This window comes from Rhinoraja longicauda, chromosome 19, assembly GCF_053455715.1.
Source record: "Rhinoraja longicauda isolate Sanriku21f chromosome 19, sRhiLon1.1, whole genome shotgun sequence".
Lineage (NCBI taxonomy): Eukaryota > Metazoa > Chordata > Chondrichthyes > Rajiformes > Arhynchobatidae > Rhinoraja > Rhinoraja longicauda.
The window spans coordinates 17,713,270-17,738,033 of NC_135971.1; the positions used below are offsets into that span (position 1 = coordinate 17,713,270).

Consider the following 24,764-nt stretch of genomic DNA (forward strand, 5'->3'; position numbering starts at 1 on the left):
ATGTGCAGCTGTTCCAAAACTAAATATTTTTGGGACGGCACGGTGGCGCAGCGGTAGAGTTGCCGCCTTACAGCGAATGCAGCGCCGGAGACTCAGGTTCGATCCTGACTACGGGCGCCGCCTGTACGGGGTTTGTACGTTCTCCCCGTGACCTGCGTGGGGTTTCTCCGAGATCTTCGGTTTCCTCCCACATTCCAAAGACGTACAGATATGTAGGTTAATTGGCTGGGCAAATGTAAAAAACCCACTGTTCCTACTGTGTGTAGGATAGTGTTAATGTGCGGGGATCGCTGGGCGGCGCGGACCCGGTGGGCCGAAGGGCCTGTTTCCGCGCTGTATCTCTAAATCTAAATCTAAAAAAAATCTAAATGGCATCCCTCATAATGTGTGGGAGCTCAGCACTGCCTGCAAACTAATTGGGAAAGAGTTGCTGTGATCTTCTCAGAGTTTGGAAAGGGGAATTTTCAGAGGTTTGTGGCAGTTTGTGTGAAATTCCCACTGTCGAGATGAGGGAAGTCCATCTCAGTTCATTGTGATTTGTGTTTTATGTCTTGCAGGAGGAAGCTGGTTGCAAGATGAGGTAGGACTGAAACACTGTATGATTTTGTAGACCAGCTCAAAAACATGCTGATGCTCGATTGACAACCAGTCATTAAATATTTGCAGGGTTCGTGATGAAGTCAAACCACTGTCAGTTGTAGGTGGTACCTTGCCGATCGAAAGATTTGATAACCCGTTTTGGCTCAACACCGTATTTAGAGAAACAATTGATACTATCAAGCAAGGTAAAACTTCATCCCTTTCCATTGTTTGTGTTTGATATCTTTATTTAATACTGAGATGCAAAAGGTTGATGTTATTGATGAAGGGAAATTGAAATGTTGTTCTCGGGCAGATTAATCTAAGCTGGGAAGCATCACAGAGTCAGAGAGCGATGCAGCTCAGAAACAGGCCCTTTGAGTGCACTCGCGCATGCCGACCAAGTAGCCCAACCAAGCTAGCCCCACTTGTCTGCATCTGGCCCACATCCTTCCAAGTCTTTCCTATCCACCTACCTGCCCAAGTGCCCATTAATATTTCCCCTCTCATCTGAAACGGAAGTCCTCTAATATTAGATTGGAAAAATATTTTGGCTATTCACTTTATCTGTGCACCTGATACACGTCTATAAACGTCAGCCTGATAGGCCCCAAAGACAAATGTCCCCACCTGCAATCTCTACTGACAAACCTTCCAGACCCAATAAAATCCTTGTAAAACTTCTTGCACCCTCTCCAGTTTACTAACACCCGCATTGTGTCAAAGCCTGCATTTAACATCCTGACATATGAAAGCATGAGCGACAAACACATTCTTTTCCACTCTGCCCATCATGTTTCCATCTTCCATGGCACTGTACCCCTGCACCCTGAGGTCTCTTAGTTCCATAAAGCTCCCCGTTTACTGTGTATGTCCTGCCCTGGTTTGTCTCAGCAAAGCGCATCGCCTCACCTTCACATACAATACAGAACACAGAATACAGAGCCTTTATTTGTCATTCGGTACCGAGGTACCGAACGAAATTACGTTACCAGCAGTCACACAAAAAAAGAAACACAAGACACATTCCCCAACATAAACATCCATCACAGTGACTCCAAACACCCCCTCACTGTGATGGAGGCAACAAAACTTCCGCTCTCTTCCCCACGCCCAAGTCCCCGCCGCCGAGCTGCACCGGGCGCTGAAACATGTCGCGGCCGAGCCGGGCGATGGAAGGCCCCGCGGCCGTACCGTGCGCAGCTAAGTCCCGCAGCCGCGCCGGGCGATGGAAGGCCCCGCAGCCGAGCCGCACCAGCGATGTAAAGTCCCGCGGCCGAGCCGCGCCGGGTGATGTTAGGTCCCGCGGCCGAGCCGCGCCGGGCGATGGAAGACCCCGCGGCCGAGCCGCACCAGTGATGTAAAGTCCCGCGGCCGAGCCGCGCTGGGCGATGGAAGGCCCCGCGGCCGAGCCGCACCTGGCGCCGAACCGTCCCGCGGCTGTACCGGGCGATGGAAGGCCCCGCGGCCGAGCCGCACCGGGCACCGTTAAGTCCAGCGGCCGAGCCGCACCGGGCGATGGAAGGCCCCGCGGGCGATGGTAGGCCCCGCGTTTTTTTCCCCAGCGCAAACGGAGATACGACCCGGAAAGGGTCGCATCTCCGTTGAGGAAGAGATTTTTAAAGGTTTCCCCCCCACCACCCCCCACATATACACAGATAAAGATAGACTATTTCGTACATCTAACACTAACAATTAGACAAGAAAAGAAGAAAGACAAACAGACTGCCGGCGAGCCGCAGCTGCAGGGCAGCGCCGCCACTTCACATGGATAAATCCCACCTGCCGTTCCTGAGCCCATTGGCCCAGTTCACAGGGATCCCATTTACTCTCAGGTAACCTTCTTCACTCTCCACAATGTCACCCATTTTGGTTTCATCTGCAAACTGACCAACCCTGCAACCTACATGTACACCCAGTCGTTTATATAAACAAGGAGCAACAGTGGACTCTGTCTCCAGGCTGAAAAACAACCCTCTACCAACATCCTCTGTCTGCGACCTTCAGGTAAATGTTGTATTCCATCGGCTAGTTCACCCCGGATTCCATGAGATCCAACCTTCCAGAGCGGCCTCCCATGTGGTGTGTAGAAGTTGCATCTCTCAGAGAGCAGTGGATATCTGGCATGTTGTGCACAGGGTGGTGGTGAAAAGCTGAGTTATTGAATACGTGCAACTTGGCTACAAATAAATATTTGATAGATCGAAAATATAAGATTATGGGGAAATCACACAGAAGAGGAATTGGTGCCAGCTTAGATCAGCCATGATCACACTGAATGGAGGGGCAAGCCTGAGGAGCGGATCCTAATCCTGCTCCTGTTTTCATCTGTTCCTGTGTACCGATAAATTAACAGACAAACGGAGGAAATGCAGCAAAGATTAACAATACTTGTGCCTGGGCCAATGAGTTTGCTGTGCGGGGTGAGATTGAGTAGACTAGGCCTGTGTACTCGAGAGTTCAGGTGTATTGGAGGATGGTTCCCCTGTTTGAGGGGTCTGGAGAGCGGGCACTCTCTCAGAATGTGGGCCGCACCATGTAGCACAGAGATAAGGAGACATTACTGCACGCGGAGACTGGGGAACCTTTGGAATTCCCTGCACCAATGGCTTTGGAGACCCAGTCATTCAGTGCTCTTGGAGCTGAGAGCCATGGTTGAACATCACAGATTCAGGCCCTTAGACGCATCGCGTCCACGACCACATTTTCCCCTTTGTCCCGCCCACCTGACATCAGTCTGAAGAAGGGTCTCGACCCGAAACGTCACCCATTCCTTCTTTCCTGAGATGCTGCGTGACCTGCTGAGTTACTCCAGCATTTTGTGAAATAAATACCTTCGATTTGTACCAGTATCTGCAGTTATTTTCTTACATTATCCCCAGCGATACCAATCGATTTGCCCACATTACATCGGTATCCTTCTACACCTCACCTATTTCATTACCTCAAATACAGTGATTATATCTCACTCTACCAGCTCCTCTGTAGCATGTTCCAGATATCACCCACTCTCAGTGTAAAGAAAACCTAGATCTCCGATATTCTTTAAAATCCCTTGCTCTGAAGTTCAACCTGAGCTCCATTGTTTTGATATCACTGCATGCGAATGTTTAGATAATCTACCCTGCATCCTTCTGCAGACTTTGACAACCTTCCCCACTATCCATAATTTTTGCGTCCTCCACAAACTTGCTAATCACACCTCCCACATTCACATCCAATTCATGAACATATAACATAAGCAACAAAGCATCTGCATCATCTGCATCATCTGTACCAGCATCTGCAGTTATCTTCTTATACATAAGCAACAAAGGTTGCAGCACCGACCTCTGCTGCACACCACCAGTCACAGACCTCCAAGCAGAAAAATCACCCTTCTACCGCTACCTTCTACCTCCAACCACCAAGCCAATTGTGGATCCATTTCACCAGCTCGCCTTGGATCCCACCTGCCTTCGCTTTCTGGACCAGACTTACATGCGGAACATTGTCAAGCCCTTCAGTGAAGTTCATATATTGATTCGCAATGAGATCAGTGTGTTAGTTGTACACACCCATAAAATCCACCCGTGAATCCGCTCTCTTTCAACAACCCCACGACCACAAGTCCCCACCCATTCTGTCTAACACCCGACCATTCAACCTCTGCTTCCTTCCATGGTCCAAGCCACCCTCCCTCTCTCTCACCCTCCAATCAACGATACAGGAGCAGGTAATCTGGCCCCTCACGTCTGCCCCCATTCACTATGATCATGGCGACTCCGCCCCACACCCCTACCTCCTCAACCTCAAGTTAGCACTCACTGAAATAAACAGCAAGTGGAATCAGAGCTGTCGATCCGTTCATTTCAACGCGTTAACCGCGTCCGTCATCGGAACAGAAACACTTTTGTGAAAATATAAAGATTGAAACAATTTCCCTTCCCGCGGGCTCCGCGGGTTCAGCAGCAGCCGCGGGCGGCGGGTCCTAAACTCGCCCCGAGTCACAACGCGGCACCAGCGGTGTTGGTGCGGACTTCAACAGCGGCGTAAAGACGAGTATGGGGGGGGGGGGGGCAGGTGGAGACAGGAGGGCGGAATGAAATCGGAAATTCCCTCCAGTGAGAGAAGGCAAAGTGAATATTGGAAATGGTAGATACAAGAAATCTGTTGAAATATAATGGGGGTAAAAAACAACAACAAATTGCTGGAGTAACTCAGCGGGCCAGGCAGCATCTGTGGAGGGAAATGGACAGACCACGCTTCAGGGTCGGGGCCCTTGTTTGGTCTGAAGAAGGATTTCCAAGAGCTACAGGTCTGTTATATCAGAGTGAATGAATTGGTGTTGATGTCGTGCGGAGGAGGGCGGTAAAGGTCTGATTCGGGAGGTGTAAATAGGAGGGAGGAATGAAATTGGAAATTACTTGAAGGGAGAAGAATAAAGCTGAATGTTTGGAGTGGGAGATACAATGGGTCGCTCGGTGTTGATGGCCATGTAGAACTAGAACAGGCTCTTCGGCCCACATAGAACGTGGAACAGTACAATGCCAAGCTAATCTCTGTTTCGTCTAGTTGCTCCGGTTTTCTCCCACATCCCAAAGATGTGCGGGTTTGTAGGTTAGTTGGCCCCTGTCAAGTAGCTCCTGTTGTATAGAGAGTGGATGAGAAAGTTGGATAACATAGAACTGGTGTGAACGGGTGATCGATGGTCGGCTGGATTCAGTCCGTCCCCCACCCTGGTCGTTGTACTAGTTTCACTGTCGTCCTGGTGAGTTTCATTGCCTGTAACTCGTTTTCACCGAGCTCACAGCCAACAATGGCCTGTTTCCTTTATCATCATTATTTGTTCACGTACCTTTATTTCATTTGTTGAACATCTTTGTGCCACTGTCGATATCTCTCGTTTCTCTTTCCCAATCTGAAGAAGGGTCTCGACCTGAAACGTCTCCAAATCCTGTTCACCAGAGATGCTGCCTGACCCGCTGACCTACTCCAGATTTTTGTGTCTATATGCGGGGGGCCGAAAGGCCTGTTTCCGTGCTGTATCTCTGCACCAAACCGTGTTCTGTTAATCGGGAACAGGACTGTTTGCACATCTTGGTTCCGCCACTAGATGGCAGCAACGCCACGCGGTGCGACCACAGACCAGCTGTAACTTTGAGAATTATCATATCATATCATATATATACAGCCGGAAACAGGCCTTTTCGGCCCTCCAAGTCCGTGCCGCCCAGTGATCCCCGCACATTAACACTATCCTACACCCACTAGGGACAATTTTTTACATTTACCCAGCCAATTAACCTACATACCTGTACGTCTTTGGAGTGTGGGAGGAAACCGAAGATCTCGGAGTAAACCCACGCAGGTCACGGGGAGAACGTACAAACTCCTTACAGTGCAGCACCCGTAGTCAGGATCGAACCTGAGTCTCCGGCGCTGCATTCGCTGTAAAGCAGCAACTCTACCGCTGCGCTACCGTGCCGCCCAAAATTAACTTTGACAATTGGAGAAACAGCGGGAATCTGATTTAATAAGTGACTTTTGTGACCTGTTAACCACACCTGCGGCCCAAACGAAATGCATGGCTTAAAACGTCGAGGTTTTAAAATGTGGAATAGAAGCAAAAATTGCCCCCAATACTCAGCAGGTCAGGCAGCAACAGCAAGGTGAAACAGACCTTACATTTCAGATCTAATACTGATGACGAATGGTGTTCAACCTGAGTCATTAACTCCGTTTCTTACTCTACATAAGCTAACCGGCCTACTGACTATTTCTTGCATCTTACTGTACGTCTTCATTTTGGATTTTCAGCATCTGCGTTTTTATTTTAGTTTTTCCACTTCAATGGTCGATTGGAATGTGAGTCTGCCCATAAACTGCCAAGAATAAAAACCCAGAAAGCCTTGGTGGCATTCTGTATACGGTATTTGGAAAGAGAAGACTTAATATTTCTGAGGTACTGTGGAGCAGCGGGAAGAGCCGGTGCCTCACAGGGCCAGGGACCCGGGTTCGATCCTGACCTCGGCTGCGGACTGTTACATAGAAACAGAAAATCGGTGCAGGAGAAGGCCATTTGGCCCTTCGAGCCAGAACCACATTTTCATTGTAATCATGGATGATCATCCACAATCAGTAACCTGTGCCTGCCTTCTCCCCATATCCCTTGATTCCACTAGCCCCTAGAGCTCTATCTAACTCTCTTTTAAATCCATCCAGTGAATTGGTCTCCACTGCCTTCTGTGGCAGAGAATTCCACAAATTCACAACTCACTGGGTGAAAAAGTTTCTTCTCACCTCAGTTTTAAATGGCCTCCCCTTTGTTCTTAGACTGTGACCCCTGGTTCTGTACTCCCCCAACATAGGGAACATTTGTTCTGTATGTAGATTGTCCAGTAGGAGGTAGTTGGGCAGGGACTATCACAACATTTACGAAGTAGTTGGACAGATACATGGATAAGGCAGGTTTGGAGGGATATGGGCCAAACGCGGGCACTGCTGGTCGGTTGAAGAACCTAATGGTTGTGGGGGAGTAGCTGGGAATGGGAGCTATAATGAACCTGTCGGTTTAGTTGATGGCCACAAAGAACTAGATCAGTCCCTTCAGCCCACATCAGACTACGCAATGCCTCTACCGTATGTGCCTCTACCCCCACTCCAGCAGGGCGTTCCAGGCACCCACCACCCTGTGTAATAAAACATGACCCGCACATCTCCTTGAAATTTGCCCCCACTGTTCTAAAATCCATGTCGTCTCGTCAGAGCCGAGAAGGAAGGGGGGCGGCGCGGGGGCGCCTGCTGCCTCGTGCGGCGGGACCTGGTTCGCCGCTGCGGGGAAATATAGACAGTTCCATAAACTTCTCGCAACATTGTCGGCCCCAGAAACGTGGCGACTCTCTCTGTACTGCCTGGGGGAGGTCTGTATTTTACCGGATTGCATGCAAAAGCAAAGCATTTCACGGTCCCATGGGTCATGTGACAAAAGAGCGTCATTGGTTCATTGAGTTGAATTCAAGTTTGCACATGAGACTGTTAAATAAAATAACAGTGTTTGCTGTAGAAATAATATCATTGTGCAGCATAAAACAATAAACAATTCACGATGGGAAACACTGATGTATTTAGTTTAAGGGAATGAAATTTACCCGCAGCTTATTTCAAATAACATCCACTTGCTGGTCAGGGCTGTGATTGACGGGGCTGAGCTCCGCCTCCCCTCAGCCGTGCCCCGATACTGCAAGGGTTCGGCAGCTGCGCGGAAGGGAACGCGTTTTGAACCAGGAAGTGGCGGAGAAAATGGCTTCGAAAGACCAGGTCGAGAGTTGGACCGAGGAGGCAGTTTGTCCCATCTGCCTGGATTTCTTCACCGATCCGGTTACACTGGAGTGCGGGCACAACTTCTGCCGCTCCTGTATCACACAGAGTTGGGACATGGAGGGGAGAAACTCCTGCCCGGAATGTAGAGAGGTGTTTACAGACCGCACCCTCAGGGTGAATCGGGCCTTGGCAAGACTGGCTGAGAAAGCTCGAAAACTGAGCCTGAATCTCAAAGAGAAGGAAAGTAAACTTCACTGCGAGGAACATCGGGAAGAACTGAAGCTGTTTTGTGAAACTGACAAAAAGCTGATCTGTGTGATTTGTGCAGGTGGGCGGAAACACAGAGATCACCGCTTCATGCTGGTAGATGAAGCTGTTGAAATCTACAAGGTAAAAGCAAACCGATTTTGATGCTGCCTGTCCCAATGAGTTATGCCAGCATTTTGTGTCTGTTACTGTTTAATTCCTTCTTTATTGTCTAACACTTTTATTCTCTGATTTTCAAACACAATTCCAGGGTCAGGTGAAATCTTCCATCCAGTCTCTCACAAAATATAAATCAGGGATCCAGCAAATGGAGCAGCAACAGAAAGAGAAGATTTCTGGAGTTCTGGTGAGGCTTTTAAGTTTCGATTTCCTGATCTTGTGCAGGTTTGATCCCTGTGACGCGTGTAATAACAGGGCAGCGCAGTGACACAAGTAGTGCTGCTGTCTCCTAGTTCTGTTGAGCGGGTTCGATCCTGACCTCGGGCGCTGCCCGTGTGGTTCACGCCTTCTCCCTGTGACCGCGGCGGATTCCTTCCACGTCCCCAACAAAAATACTAGAGGAGCAAGATGAACCACTCCGTCGAAATCGCGTATACTGTAGTGTAGTACGTAACGGAACGTCCGCCATTTTGGTAAGCAAAACCGGCTTCGCAGTGTAATCAGTGTGATCCCATCAAAGTGCAGAAAATATCTCATCTATCAACTCACATTTTATTGTTATTTTTATTTTTAAATGTTTTCCCCTGCTAAATTTCTCTGGTTTTATTTTCTTACTGTTTCTGCCCATGTCCCTCCCATCCTTCCTCCCAGTCCCCTCTTTTGTGCAGTTTCCCTTGTATTGTTCAAACACACACTCAGCACAAATTTAACTTATATATACATATATATATATATATATCAATGTGTGTTTGTGTATGTGTGTTTATGTGTGAGAGGCAAGATGGAGATAAATAGATCTCAAAGTTCCTTCTCGTGGATCAAAAGCAACTTTGATTTAAAGCAATGCTCTATTTCTCTCTTCATCTTATTTTTCACATGATGTACATAAACCATAAAGGCGATTTGACCTTTATGGGTTTTATATATATATATATATATATACACACATAGATATATGTCTAGTTTCTTTCTAGTGATTTCCTCTAATTATTTGTTTGGCAACCTTTTTACTTTCAATCTCTCTCTCTCTCTCTCTCTTTTTCTCTGTATATATATATATATATATATATATATATATATATACAAAAATATAAAATCAGTCATTCACACACTTCTCAGCACATGGTTCTCCCTATCATGATCACTGTTCTCTCTCATACATTTCATTAGGGCCTACCCATACACATTCGCAATCAGTGACATCAAACTTATTTCCAGAAATCCTAATATTGTTAATAAAATAACTATGAACACATATCAAGATATTTTTCCATTATTTTCATTCTACATTAGTGTAATAAAATGTAATGCATACATACCTACACTTATACAGAAGTGCTAGCATTAGACATGAATAATGTACATTAAATCAAGTTCTTTACCTTCAGTCTGAATAATCACACGTGATACTGGATTAGCACATCAGATTTATTCCACCATGGGGTTCTTCCCCAAGAGGATCTCCAGACTCAATACTAGTGTCTGAAAAGATCTCAACTCAGGGGAGGGGAAGAACAACTTCTCCACGATTGTTTACTTTTTATACAGAAAAAGAGAGGTGTGACACATCTAATACAAGGACCAATTACACATCTAATACAATTCCTATGGTTACAGAGAAGACAAAATCATTGATACAGGTCACATGCTCAGAAACCAAACCATTAATATAAGTCACATGTTTTTAGAGAAACGCATCAATTTACCTAGAGTGGATTCAAAACTTTTCCTACTTTCACACGCACCCAAATAAGGAGTTGTTACTAAGAAAGAAACTTTTTTATCTCTATAGACGAGCAATCTCGTAGCTGCATGACCTTGCTTTACTGTTTCAATACACAGCACTCGCAGTCAGACAGAGTTGTGAGAGAGGACAATAGCCCATCTTTTCTGTACACTCTATCATTCGTAAAGGGACAAACACGTTCTGTTCCCAAGGATAACATTTCTGCCACAAGCATCCATCTTACTGCTTTCCACTAAAATAAGCATTCATTTTATATTAGCTAAAACAACAAAAGAAACCATCTCTACTACAACAAAATATAATACCTCTAAATGACTATATCAGCTAATAGCATAGATTCTCATTACCACCATAGTTTAGTTTTGAATTTAACATATAATTGAGGCGCTGACCCTCACTTTTGTGAAAAATGAGTTACATGTATTGACACAATACTTACCCTCTACCCGACAACCTGTAAAAAAAATCATATTTAAATTCAACCGATAAGTTGGTCAAATCACATAGGCACCTTCTTGTTTTTTTTGTGATTTGTGGATTTTTCAAATGTGAATATCTCATAACGACCCATTTGTGGGTTAGCAGTAAATTGCACCAATCCCCTTTAATTTTACATCATTCATAAATGAACTTCATAAACAAGGATAACACTTTTTATTTCTGTCATTCATGGTAAGATTTACATCATTTTGTGTGCAAGATATACAGGGTTGCACTGTTTCGCATGTCAGCTAACCAATGAAATGATCAGGCCCTGATTTATACCAGCTCTTCACCTTCCCCCCTTTGTCTGAAGAAGGGTCCCAACATGAAACATCACCCATCCTTTTTCTCCAGAAATGCTGCCTGACCCGGTGACTTACTCCACCACTGTGTCTATTTGAATTGGATTCAAGCTTCTGTACCACATCAGACAGCATTGGTCATTTTAATTGCTGTCAAGGATTTTTAACTAATCAATTCACCAATTCAAATTTTCTTGGCTCTAAGTATAAATTTAATTGTCTTTTCAATTATATTGTGGATACAGTAGAGTTCTATTGTTTGCAAATGTCTAATCTCTGCATCCATGACTTTTTAAAATAAAACAAAAAGAGATACAGCTCATGGAGGTGAAATTAAAATTAACAGAGAAAGCAAAGATGAACAGTTCATTAAATATGATCAATTGGCCTGATACAGAAAGTGGATCTCTCGTGCAAATATTCAATCAGTAACATCCAAAGTTTAAAGATCACGAAGCAGCAACTCTTCAAGAAATAGTTATAGATGTCAACTATCAACCCATCCAAGAAGTTGAACAAAAATAATTGTTTGCAAACATTTTATATACGAAGAAATCGCAGAGAGTTGTAAACACAGCCCAGTCCGGCACACAGAATCTGCTTACTAAAATGGCGCTGAAATTTACCCATGACCGACTACAGTTTTTAGAGTCGAGTGGTCTATCTTGCTCCTCTTTAAAGGAGATGGCAGACCAATTGAACAAATACTTTGGTTCTGTCTTCACTAAGGAAGACATAAACCGTCTGCCGGAAATAGCGGGCGACCGGGGGTCTAATGAGATGGAGGAACTGAGGGAAATCCAGGTTAGTCGGGAAGTGGTGTTAGGTAAATTAAATGGATTAAAGGCAGATAAATCCCCAGGGCCAGATAGGCTGCATCCCAGAGTGCTTAAGGAAGTAGCCTCAGAAATAGTGGATGCATTAGTGATAATTTTTCAAAACTCTTTAGATTCTGGAGTAGTTCCTGAGGACTGGAGGGTAGCTAATGTAACCCCACTTTTTAAAAAGGGAGGGAGAGAGAAAATGGGGAATTATAGGCCAGTTAGCCTAACATCGGTAGTGGGGAAAATGCTAGAGTCAGTTATTAAAGATGTGATAGCAACACATTAGGAAAGTGGTGAAATCATCGGACAAAGTCAGCATGGATTTACCAAAGGCAAATCATGTCTGACGAATCTTATAGAATTTTTCGAGGATGTAACTAGTAGATTGGATAAGGGAGAACCAGTCGATGTGTTGTATCTGGACTTTCAGAAGGCCTTCGACAAGGTCCAATTAGCCAAAGGTCCATGGAGCAATTAGGCTTGTATACACTGGAATTTAGAAGGATGAGGGGGGATCTTATTGAAACATATAAGATAATTAGGGGATTGGACACATTAGAGGCAGGAAACATGTTCCCGATGTTGGGGGAGTCCAGAACAAGGGGCCACAGTTTAAGAATAAGGGGTAGGCCATTTAGAACGGAGATGAGGAAGAACTTTTTCAGTCAGAGAGTGGTGAAGGTGTGGAATTCTCTGCCTCAGAAGGCAGTGGAGGCCAGTTCGTTGGATGCTTTCAAGAGAGAGCTGGATAGAGCTCTTAAGGATAGCGGCGTGAGGGGGTATGGGGAGAAGGCAGGAACGGGGTACTGATTGAGAATCATCAGCCATGATCGCATTGAATGGCGGTGCTGGCTCGAAGGGCTGAATGGCCTACTCCTGCACCTATGGACTATTGTCTATTGTCCCACATCGGAAATTGGTGTACAAACTTAAAGCACATGGCATTGAGGGTTCAGTGTTAAGGTGGATAGAAAATTGGTTGGCGGACAGGAAGCAAAGAGTAGGAATAAACGGGTCCTTTTCGGATTGGCAGGCAGTGACTAGTTGGGTACCGCAAGGCTCAGTGCTGGGACCCCAGTTATTTACAGTGTATATTAATGATTTGGACGAGGGAATTGAATGCAACATCTCTAAGTTTGCGGATGACACGAAGCTGGGTGGCAGTGTTAGCTGTAAGGAGGATGCTAGGTGGCTGCAGAGTGACTTGGATAGATTAGGCGAGTGGGCAAATGCATAGCAGATGCAATATAATGTGGATAAATGTGAGGTTATCCACTTTGGCGGCAAGAACAGGAAAGCAGAGTATTACCTGAATGGTGAACGATTAGGAGAAGGGGAGATGCAACGTGACCTGGGTGTCATGGTGCACCAGTCATTGAAAGCAAGCGTGCAGTTGTACAGGGCCTTGGTGAGACCGCACCTGGAGTATTGTGTGCAGCTTTGGTCTCCTAATCTGACTAAAGACGTTCTTGCCTTAGAGGGAGTACAGAGAAGGTTCACTAGATTGATCCCTGGGATGGCGGGACTTTCATATGAAGAAAGACTGGATAGACTAGGCTTGTACTCGCTGGAATTTAGAAGACTGAGGGGGGATCTTATAGAAACATATTAAAAAATTTAAGGGGTTGGAGAGGCTAGATGCGGAAAGATTGTTCCCGATGTTGGGGGAGTCCAGAACCAGGGGTCACAGCTTAAGGATAAGGGGGAAGTCTTTTAGGACCGAGATGAGAAAACATTTCTTCACACAGTGAGTGGTGAGTCTGTGGAATTCTCTGCCACAGAGGGTAGTTGAGGCCAGTTCATTGGCTATATTTAAGAGGGAGTTAGATGTGGCCCTTTTTGCTAAAGGGATCAGGGGGTATGGAGAGAAGGCAGGTACAGGTTACTGAGCTGGATGATCAGCCATGATCATATTGAATGGCGGTACAGGCTCGAAGGGCCGAATGGCCTACTCCTGCACCTATTTTCTATGTTTCTAGTATCATAGGTCCCCAGTGGTCAATCGGGGAATGTAAATTAGCCCTGCGAATGTGGGTGGTGGGCGGATGAATGAGAATTAATGGGTACGTGAAAAGGAATAGGCAGCAGGGAATTAAAGTCATAAGGAACGGGAGTAGAACGAGGCCATTCGGCCCATGACATCTGCAGCGCCATTCAATCTTGGCTGACCTATCTCTCCTTCCAGACCACATTCTCATGCATTCTCCCCATAATCTCTGACACCTGTACTAATCAAGAATCTATCTATATTTGCCTTTAAAATATCCATAGCCTTCTGTGGCAAACAATTCCACAGATTCACCACCCTCTGACTAAAGAAATTTCTCTTTCTCTTCCTAAAAGAGCGTCCTTTAATTCTGAGAATTTGACTTTGAGTCCTGGATTCTCCCATTAGTGAAAATATCCTCTCCACATCCATTCTATCCAAACCTTTCACTATTCTGTATGTTTCAATTAGGTCCCCCTCATTCTCTGAAACTTCAGCGAGTGCAGGCCCAGTGCTGACAAACGATCATCATAGGTTAACCCACTCTTTCCTGGGATCATTCTTGTAAACCTCCTCTGGAGCATCTCCAGAGCCAGCACATCTTTCCTCAGATATGGTGCCCAAAATTGTTCACAATATTACAAATGCGACCTTACCAGCGCCTTATGGAGCCTCAACATTACATCCCTGCTTTTGTATACAAGCCCTCTTGAAATAAATGCTGGCACAGAGTTTGCTTTCCTTACTATCGATTCGACTTGCAGATTAACTTTTTGGGAATCCAACACCAGCACTCCCAAATCCCTTTGCACCTCCATTTTCTGGATTCTGACCCCCATCTAGAAAATAATCTATGCCTTTATTCCTACCACCAAAATGCACGACTCCACACTTTGAGATATTGATGAAATATTGATCTTCACCTTTCATTTCACAGGAACAGTCACACAACCTTCAGTCCAAGATCACATCCGAGTTTGCTGAAATGCACCAGATTCTCTCTGAGAAAGAGCAGCATGTACTGATAGATATCCGGGAGGAAGAGAAGAAGATTCTAAATGCAATGGAGAAGAATCTTCGAGAAATTGAAGAGAATTTAAATTCCATTCAGGAGGAAATCTTTAAGTTGCAGCAGCAGATGGATCAAAAGGACAGTGTGGTGTTTCTGAAGGTGAGGGGTTACACTACAGTCTGGCGAAGTGAAAGTGCAGTCACAAAATGGTGGGTGACATTTCTGAAATAAATGCTGCATTTACCAGTAATTGAGAACTGAGTAAATATTTCATCAGTTCCAGTTGTTGTTGTTCCCAAACTAATTGGCCTCCCACATAATCTATGGGATCTCAGGACTGCCTGGCCGGAATGTAGAGAGGTGTTTGTATTCTGTAGAGCTCAAAACTACGACGGCTGAATCTATATCTGATCCGAAGGAACACGAATGAACAGAGGGCAGTAAATCTCTGGGATTCTCCAACCCACAGACTCTGAGAGGTTTAACCTGTTAGACGTATTTATACCAGGCGAAGATACATTTTTGAAAATTTGGGGAACTGAAATCAAAGGGAATGGGACAAAGCGGAGGAGTTCAGTCCTGGGCTGGATCAGCCATGACCACATTGTGGGGATTAACATTGAAATTAGAACTTGGCCCACACACAGCAGATTGATCATCTATATCCGGTTCCCATCAGCAGTGGGTGGTCACCGTGGGGAAATTTGCTCTGTTTGTTTTACCCACCCAGGAGATGTTGAATCAGTATTGATAGAAATGAGGAATTGTAAGGGTAAAAAGACCCTAATGGGAGTTATCTATAGGCCCCCAAACAGTAGCCTCGACATAGGGTGCAAGTTGAATCAGGAGATAAAATTGGCGTGTCACAAATGTAATGCTACGGTGGTTATGGGAGATTTCAACATGCAGGTAGACTGGGAAAATCAGGTTGGAAATGGACCCCAGGAAAGAGAGTTTGTAGAGTGCCTTCGAGATGGATTCTTAGAACAGCTTGTACTGGAGCCTACCAGGGAGAAGGCAATTCTGGATTTAGTGTTGTGTAATGATCCTGATCTGATAAGGGGACTAGAGGTAAAAGAGCCATTAGGAGGCAGTGATCACAACATGATAAGTTTTACTCTGCAAATGGAAAGGCAGAAGGGAAAATCGGAAGTGTCAGTATTACAGTATAGCAAAGGGGATTACAGAGGCATGAGGCGGGAGCTGGCCAAAATTGACTGGAAGGAGGCCCTAGCAGGGAAGACGGTAGAACAGCAATGGCAGGTATTCCTGGGAATAATGCAGAGGTTGCAGGATCAATTTATCCCAAAGAGGCGGAAAGACTCTAAGGGGAGTAAGAGACACCTGTGGCTGACAAGGGAAGTCAAGGACAGCATAAAAATTAAGGAGAGGAAGTATAACATAGCAAAGAGAAGTGGGAAGACAGAGGATTGGGACTCTTTTAAAGAGCAACAAAAGTTAACTAAAAAGGCAATACGGGGAGAAAAGATGAGGTACGAGGGTAAACTAGCCAATAATATAAAGGAGGATAGCAAAAGTTTTTTTAGGTACGTGAAGAGGAAAAAAATAGTCAAGGCAAATGTGGGTCCCTTGAAGACAGAAGCAGGGGTATTTATTATGGGGAACAAAGAAATGGCAGACGAGTTAAACCGTTACTTTGGATCTGTCTTCACTGAGGAAGATACACACAATCTCCCAAATGTTCTAGGGGCCGGAGAACCTAGGGTGATGGAGGAACTGAAGGAAATCCACATTAGGCAGGAAATAGTTTTGAGTAGACTGATGGGACTGAAGGCTGATAAATCCCCAGGGCCTGATGATCTGCATCCCAGGGTACTTAAGGAGGTGGCTCTAGAAATAGTGGAAGCATTGGAGATCATTTTTCAATGTTCTATAGATTCAGGATCAGTTCCTGTGGATTGGAGGATAGCAAATGTTATCCCACTTTTTAAGAAAGGAGGGAGAGAGAAAACGGGTAATTATAGACCAGTTAGTCTGACATCAGTGGTGGGGAAGATGCTGGAGTCAATTATAAAAGACGAAATTGCTGAGCATTTGGATAGCAGTAACAGGATCATTCCGAGTCAGCATGGATTTACGAAGGGGAAATCATGCTTGACAAATCTACAGGAATTTTTTGAGGATGTAACTAGGAAAATTGACAGGGGAGAGTCAGTGGATGTGGTGTACCTCGACTTTCAGAAAGCCTTCGACAAGGTCCCACATAGGAGATTAGTGGGCAAAATTAGAGCACATGGTATTGGGGGTAGGGTACTGACATGGATAGAAAATTGGTTGACAGACAGAAAGCAAAGAGTGGGGATAAATGGGTCCCTTTCGGAATGGCAAGCAGTGACCAGTGGGGTACCGCAAGGTTCGGTGCTGGGACCCCAGCTATTTACGATATACATTAATGACTTAGATGAAGGGATTAAAAGTACCATTAGCAAATTTGCAGATGATACTAAGCTGGGGGGTAGTATGAATTGTGTGGAAGATGCAATAAGGCTGCAGGGTGACTTGGACAGGTTGTGTGAGTGGGCGGATACATGGCAGATGCAGTTTAATGTAGATAAGTGTGAGGTTATTCACTTTGGAAGTAAGAATAGAAAGGCAGATTATTATCTGAATGGTGTCAAGTTAGGAAGAGGGGATGTTCAACGAGATCTGGGTGTCCTAGTGCATCAGTCACTGAAAGGAAGCATGCAGGTACAGCAGGCAGTGAAGAAAGCCAATGGAATGTTGGCCTTCATAACAAGAGGAGTTGAGTATAGGAGCAAAGAGGTACTTCTACAGTTGTACCGGGCCCTGGTGAGACCGCACCTGGAGTACTGTGTGCAGTTTTGGTCTCCAAATTTGAGGAAGGATATTCTTGCTATTGAGGGCGTGCAGCGTAGGTTCACTAGGTTAATTCCCGGAATGGCGGGACTGTCGTATGTTGAAAGGCTGGAGCAATTAGGCTTGTATACACTGGAATTTAGAAGGATGAGGGGGGATCTTATTGAAACATATAAGATAATTAGGGGATTGGACACATTAGAGGCAGGAAACATGTTCCCAATGTTGGGGGAGTCCAGAACAAGGGGCCATAATTTAAGAATAAGGGGTAGGCCATTTAGAACGGAGATGAGGAAGAACTTTTTCAGTCAGAGAGTGGTGAAGGTGTAGAATTCTCTGCCTCAGAAGGCAGTGGAGGCCAGTTCGTTGGATGCTTTCAAGAGAGAGCTGGATAGAGCTCTTAAGGACAGCGGAGTGAGGGGGTATGGGGAGAAGGCAGGAACGGGATACTGATTGAGAGTGATCAGCCATGATCGCATTGAATGGCGGTGCTGGCTCGAAGGGCTGAATGGCCTACTCCTGCACCTATTGTCTATTGTTCACCAAGAATGACATCACATTCTACATCATAGACAGGCCATTCGGCCCATCCTATCCAGTAAAGATTTCTGCTCCACTCAACATCCCTCCCATCTACTCACCACACCCGGTAACAATACCTTGTATTCCAGGAGCGCTCACGTATTTATCCCGCTCACCCTTAAATTATCTCTGCTGTTGGCTTCAGTCCCTCCAATGCAAGTGAGGTCCATGTTCTCATGACTGCATTCCTTTCAGTATTTATTGAAGACCACGTTACATTTCAGTATTGATTTTTGCTCTCCCATCGATTAGAGATATTTCATCCCCCCCCCCATTTAAATTCACCGCTAATCTTAAATTCTATCTTATCATTCCTGACATCTTCTCCAGATAAAATCCCATGACCTGCCCAGTCTTTGCATTGAGCTCCATCCTCTCAGTTATGGCATCATTCTCATGAACACTCCTTGTGCTTTTCCCCATCGTTCTACATCTCTACGGCAATATCAGCTTTCTATCTGCATGGCAGCGGCGATAAGAGTTAGGAAACGGGAATTATCAGAGGGTTGTAGAAATGTGGAGAAATTCCCGCTGTCGGGATGAGGACGTAACATCTCAGTCAATTGAGATTTGTGTTTTATTTCTTTCAGGGGGAAGCTGGTCGCAAGCGAAGGTAGGACATGCTCTTGATGGAAACATTTTTGTGGAACAACTCAAAACATTTCTGATGCTCAGTTGATAAACAGCTGTTAAATATTCGCAGGGTTCGTGATGAAGCCAAACCACTGTCGGTGGTAGACGATGCCTTGCCAATTGATAAGTTTCATTGCCCTGTTTCATTGAACACAGCATTTAAAGAAACATCTGATGACTTCAAGCAAGGTAAAGCTTATACCTTTTCCATTCTTCTTGTTCCTGACATCTTTAAGTAGTAGGTGTACGAAGGAACTGCAGACGCATGTTTAAATCGAAGGCAGGCACAAAATTTTGGAGTAACTCAGCGAGACAGGCAGCATCTCTGTAGAGAAGGTATGGGTGACTTTTCGTGTCGAGACCCTTCTTCAGTCTGAAGGAGGGTCTCGAACCAAAGCATCACCCATTCCTTCTCTCCAGAGATGCTGCTTGTCCCTCTGAGTTACTCCAGCATTTTGTGTCCACCTTCAATTGTGTCTATCTTTAAGTAATACTTAGATGCAAAGATTAATGGTATTTTGGACTGAAGGGAAATTAAAGATTTGATCTCCCACCAAGCTCATCTGCTGGGAAGCATCACAGAGTCTGAGAGCTTTGTAGCACAGAAACAGGCCCTTTGACTCGACTCGACCATGCCAACCAAGTTGCCCAACCAAGCTAGCCCCACTTGCCTGAGTCTGGCTCATATCCTTTCAAGTCTTTCTTATCCACGTATCTACCCAATTCTCTGTGAACTGTTGTAATTGTACCTGCCTCGCCCACTTCCTCTGTCAGATCGTTCCACATCTACACTACCCACTGACTGAAACACCTGCTCCTCAGGTCCTTTTTATTGTTTCCACTCTCACCTTAAACTGATGTGCTCGAGGTTTAGACTCTCCGACCTTGGGTAAAGTATTGTGGCTAATCACCTTATCTGCGCATCTTATACACATCGATAATGTTCCTCTGACAGGCTCCCAAGAAAAAATGTCCCAGTCTGAATAGTCTGTTCCAGGAATGAGTAGGTTAACCTATGATGAGCGTTTGTCGGTATTGGGCCTGTACTCACCGGAGTTTAGAAGAATGAGGGGGGACATCATTGAAAAGTACAGAATAGTGAAAGGCTTGGATAGAGTGGATGTGGAGAGGATGTTTCCATTAGTGGGAGAGTTTAGGACTAGAGGACATAGCCTCAGAATTAAAGGATGTTCTTTTCGGAAGGAGATGAGGGGAAATGTTTTTAATCAGAGGGTGGTGAATTTGTGGAATTCATTACCACAGAAGGCTGTGGGGAGGCCAAGTCGGTGGATATTTTTAAGGCAGAGATAGCTGGATTCTTGATTAGTACAGGTGTCAGCAGTTATGGGGAGAAGGCAGGAGAATGGGGTTAGGAGGGAGAGATAGATCAGACATGATTGAATGGTGGACTAGACTTGATAGGCCGAATGGCCTAATTCTAATACTTTCACTTATGTCATTATGTCCTTCTGATTGTCCAACATCACCTGATAACCCAGCCCTTCTGACCTGGTGAAGTTGTTGTAAATCCTTTTGCATCCACTCCAATTGACTAACCAACTCACCCTCCCCTTTGTCTCATCCTCCACTCAATAAAACACAGGAGCAGGTCATCTGGCCCCTCGTGTCTGCCCCGTTTCACTATGATCACGATGACTCCACCACACACCTCTACCTCCTCTTTAACAACCTCAAATAACCGCTAACCTCAATATCAACCTGCTCCGATCTGCCTCCATATCTGAATAGCCTGCTTCACTCCCCCATCCCCACCACAATGTTGCAATCCTCCTCACTCTCCACGCTCGTCCTCTCCGTCCACCCTCCTCCACCTCACGAAATTCCCCTCTCCATCCCTGGATAAAAACTCCGGGGAAGATGTCTTTTGTCCACCCGATGTGGTTGTGGGTGAAACCCCGGGCAAGGTTTCAGTTGTCCGCCCGCCTGTGCCTGAGGCCGAGCGGCCTCTCCCCCGGTCCCGGGGCCGCGCTGCCCGAGTCTCCCCCCGACCCCCGGGGACTCTCTGATTCTCTGCTTCTCCCCCCAGTCTCCGTCACCCTGGACGTGGAAACAGCGAGTCCGTGGCTCCAGGTGTCTGAGGATCGGAAGAGGGTGAGAGTGACCGGGACCGGGAAGAGTCTCCCTGACACCGGGAAGAGGTTTACAGGCAGTGGGTGTGTGCTGGGATCGGAGGGATTCACATCGGGGAGACATTACTGGGAGGTGGAGGTGGCGGGGATTCGGGGCTGGGGTCTGGGAGTCGCCGCAGAGTCTGTGGAAAGGACGGGACGGGTCACACTGACCCCGGAGACTGGAGTCTGGATCATCAGGCGGATGGATGATGAGTTTGATGCATTCACCTCCCCTCCATCCCGTCTCCCCGCCCGTCCCATCCCCGGGAGGGTGGGAGTTTATCTCAGTTACGAGTCCGGGACAGTTTCATTTTACGACGCGGACACCAAGTCCCATCTCCACACCTTCACTGGGAATAAATTCACGGAGAAACTTTATCCTTTCTTCGGGCCTGATTGGGATGAAAGCTGGTTGATAAACCTCTCCCTCCTCGGGCCTTGGGATGGAAACTGGCTGAGAATCTGCTCCGGTTCCGCTCCGGGTGTGTAAAAGGGTCGGGTCCCGGGACCGTCGTCAGGAGCGGGGCTCAGGGGCTGTGGGGCAGAAACCCGGTGGACAACAGGTCGGCGCTGAACGGCTCCCATTTAATCCCCAAATTCCGCGTCGTAAAACCCCAGTGAGCGCGGAAATAAAACCAGGGGGAATGTAAATGTAGGAAGAGTGAAATAAACAGCAAGTGGAATCAGAGCTGTCGATCCGTTCATTTTAACGCGCTAACCGCGTCCGGCAACGGAACAGAAATTACTTTTGTGAAAATATTTTTTAAATGTAATGGGATTGGACTCTTCTCGTCAAAAGTCGTTACGGTATTATTAACTCCGTTCAATGACTAGTTCAATGTAATAGATACAGTTCATGTTACTTCAGTGATTTGGAAAATGTACACAATCATTGACACACACGACAAGCTAATTGAAAGTTTGCGTTTATTTGAATGATGTGCATTGTTGCTTCCAATACTGTAATTGAAATAAACTCAAAATTACTTGAACTGTGCAGCTTGCTTTTGAATTCTTTTGAAATCTACTGAACGGGGAGACAGCAGTTTAGTTTGCTTTAGTTTAGATTGGAGATACAGCGCGGAAACAGGCCCCTCGGCCCACCGAGTCCGCACCGACCAGCGATCCCCGCACATTAACACTACCCTACACACACTGGGGACAATTTGCACTTTACCAAGCCAATTGACCTACAAATCTATACCTCTTTGGAGTGTGAGAGGAAACCACAGAACACGCAGCTCACGGGGAGAACGTACAAACTCTGTACAGACAGCACCCGTAGTCCTGATGGAACCCAGATCTCTGGCGCTGTGAGGCAGCAACTCTACCGGTAACACCCCTTAATCTTTTGAACTGTGTTTTTGAGTTGTCCTTTCTACAAATTGGCGACTGCATTTCCTCCACCTTCAACAGTGGCAGGTTTTCAGTGACAGGGAGGTGGTGGTTGAGGTGGACCCGTGAACCACTTGCACTGTGGTTGACCGCATTTGTCCCATTTCTTTAAAATGGTCGACATGATGGAGACCCTCGGGTCCTCTGGCCGGCGCCCCTCTTCCCTGACGAAAGCAGACATCGATGGTGAAATCCACCAGCTCCTACTGCGCGCCTGCACAAAGTTTGGCCGTCTGAGGAGAAGAGTGTTTGATGAGCGGCTCTCCAAAGCTCCACAAATCTCGGTGAACGCTGCCCTGGGGATGAGAAGCACAGGTTAGGACCCCGACTGGAGAATCTGGTCTATTTCCCTTCACCAAACACAAGGAATGAATCGGGAGGCTTCGGGAAGTTGCAGGAGATATTTGCTGGAAATGTTTTGGAGATTACGGGGATCAGGTTCGGGATAAGACCGGGGAACATAGATAGGGGCTGTCGGGAGATTTGACAGAGGGGTCCAATTTCGGATCCGCAGCAATGGGGACCAATGATCTTCCCATCTGTGGTGGTCAGTGGGAGGAGCAAAGACCACACCGATTTCAACAGAGACGCAACCAGGTGGCCAGGTGGCGAGTGAAGTTGGGCCGAAGGGCCTGTTTCCACGCTGCATCACTCCATGACTCTGTGACTCCAACAAGGGGAATATGATGGAAAATGACCTGCACGGGCGTTGGAAATTCAACAAATTCGATCCCAGGCTTTCGATGCGGAATGTTCACCGTCCCCCACTGTCACTCGTGAGCGGACAAACATAAATACTCTGGCACAAAGGTTAATGGATCCTATAACACAATTTATCAAGCGATGCGTCGCGTCTCCAAATATAGATTGGCCTGAAGACTGGCGCACGAGAGACAGGTGCACTGTTGTGGATTAAAATAAGTCCGGAGAGAGGTCTCCGTCCATCCTGATCCCGGGTTGGGAACGGAGATGCGGGCGGCGGGTTCCACTGCCCAACGCCTTCTCAGTTACACCCGAGGCCTCGTTAGCACCGGGCCCCGACCATTTATCATCGAGTCCAACTGCACGGACGCAGGTCTTTCGGCCCAACTTGCTCGTATCGACCAATATGCCCCATCTACACTCGTCCCAGCAGCTCGCGTCTGGCCCATTTCGCTCTAAACCTTTCCCATCCCTGATCTAAGTGGCGGCGCCTAACGGCAGCGGCTGACTAGCAGTCTGTTCGTCTTTTTTCCTTTTTTTTTGTTGTGTGTCGGTGTTGGGATGGTTTTTAAATATTTTTTTGGTTGTGTATGTGTGGGAGGGGGTGGTGGTGTGGGGGGGGGGGAACTTTTCTCTTACTCACGGCGCGGGGTGCGGCTCGGCTGCGGGGCCTAACATCGCCCGGTGCGGCTTGGCCGCTGGACTTTACATCGCCCGGTGCGGCTTGGCCGCTGGACTTAACAGTGCCCGGTGCAGCTCGGCCGCGGGACTTTACATCGCTGGTGCGGCTCGACTGCGGGACTTAACATCGCCCGGTGCAGCTCGGCTGCGGGACTTAACATCGCCCGGTGCGGCTCGGCTGCGGGTCTTTTCATCGCTGGTGCGGCTCGACTGCGGGACTTAACATCGCCCGGTGCGGCTCGGCCACGGGACTTTACATCGCTGGTGCGGCTCGACCACGGGACTTTACATCGCCCGGTGCGGCTCGGCCACTGGACTTAGCTGCGCAAGGCTTGGTCGCGGGCCTTTCATCGCCCGGTTCGGCCGCGGGACGTTTCAGCGCCCAGTGCGGGGACTGTGCGGGTCGGTCGGGGACGAGCTGTCTGTCCGTGGGCGTGGGGAAGAGAGTGGAAGTTTTGTTGCCTCCATCACAGTGAGGGTGTGTTTGGAGTCACTGTGATGGACGTTTGTGTTGGGGTCATGTGTCTTGTGTTCTTTTTTTTCTATGACTGCTATGTAGTTTCGTTCGGTACCGGTGCCGAACGACAAATAAAGCTCTGTTATACCTGTTATACCTGTTATACCTGCTCAAATGCCTTTTAAACATGGTTGTAATGGCAGTTTCTATACCATCTCGAAATCCCACTTCGATAGCCATTACTTCTCGGGGATGAAATGTGGTTATAGCTTACGCACACGTCGCACCCTGATATGACAAAACGAATCTTCCAAACTTCTTTTCTTCATTAATTGGATTTATTAAAGTAGCACAAATCATTGAGTAATTCATCAATTTCCGTACTTTATCAACTGTTTATTCTTCAAACAATATCTATAAATTCTTGCAGTTATTACCGTATGGTTCTTACAAATATAGCTGGTGCGAGCGCATGGTACGAGCGCGTGGTAAAGAACTGTATGATCACCATCCTCCGAGTCTAAACTGACCCACAACCTCTGTCAACACACTAGCCTCCTCCCATCTAGACACTCCCAATTACGCATTAAGTCACACCCACAAGCAGGCAAAAAAGACATAAACTAGAAATATTAAAACATAGTCATAACACAATGACAATAACTGAATCAAGCATAAATGG

The 24,764-nt window shown here is 46.6% G+C and overlaps 1 protein-coding gene across 1 annotated transcript in view; it reads left to right on the forward strand.

Moving 5' to 3' along the window:
- LOC144603165 (zinc-binding protein A33-like) overlaps positions 1 to 21,514 on the forward strand; it is a 39,577-nt gene extending 18,063 nt beyond the window's left edge. The window contains exons 5-6 of the mRNA XM_078416333.1: positions 667 to 785; positions 20,763 to 21,514. Of these exons, the coding sequence (XP_078272459.1) occupies positions 667 to 785; positions 20,763 to 21,337 (694 nt within the window). The 3' untranslated portion in view covers positions 21,338 to 21,514. The remainder of the gene's footprint in view (positions 1 to 666; positions 786 to 20,762) is intronic.
- Positions 21,515 to 24,764: the final 3,250 nt, after the last annotated feature.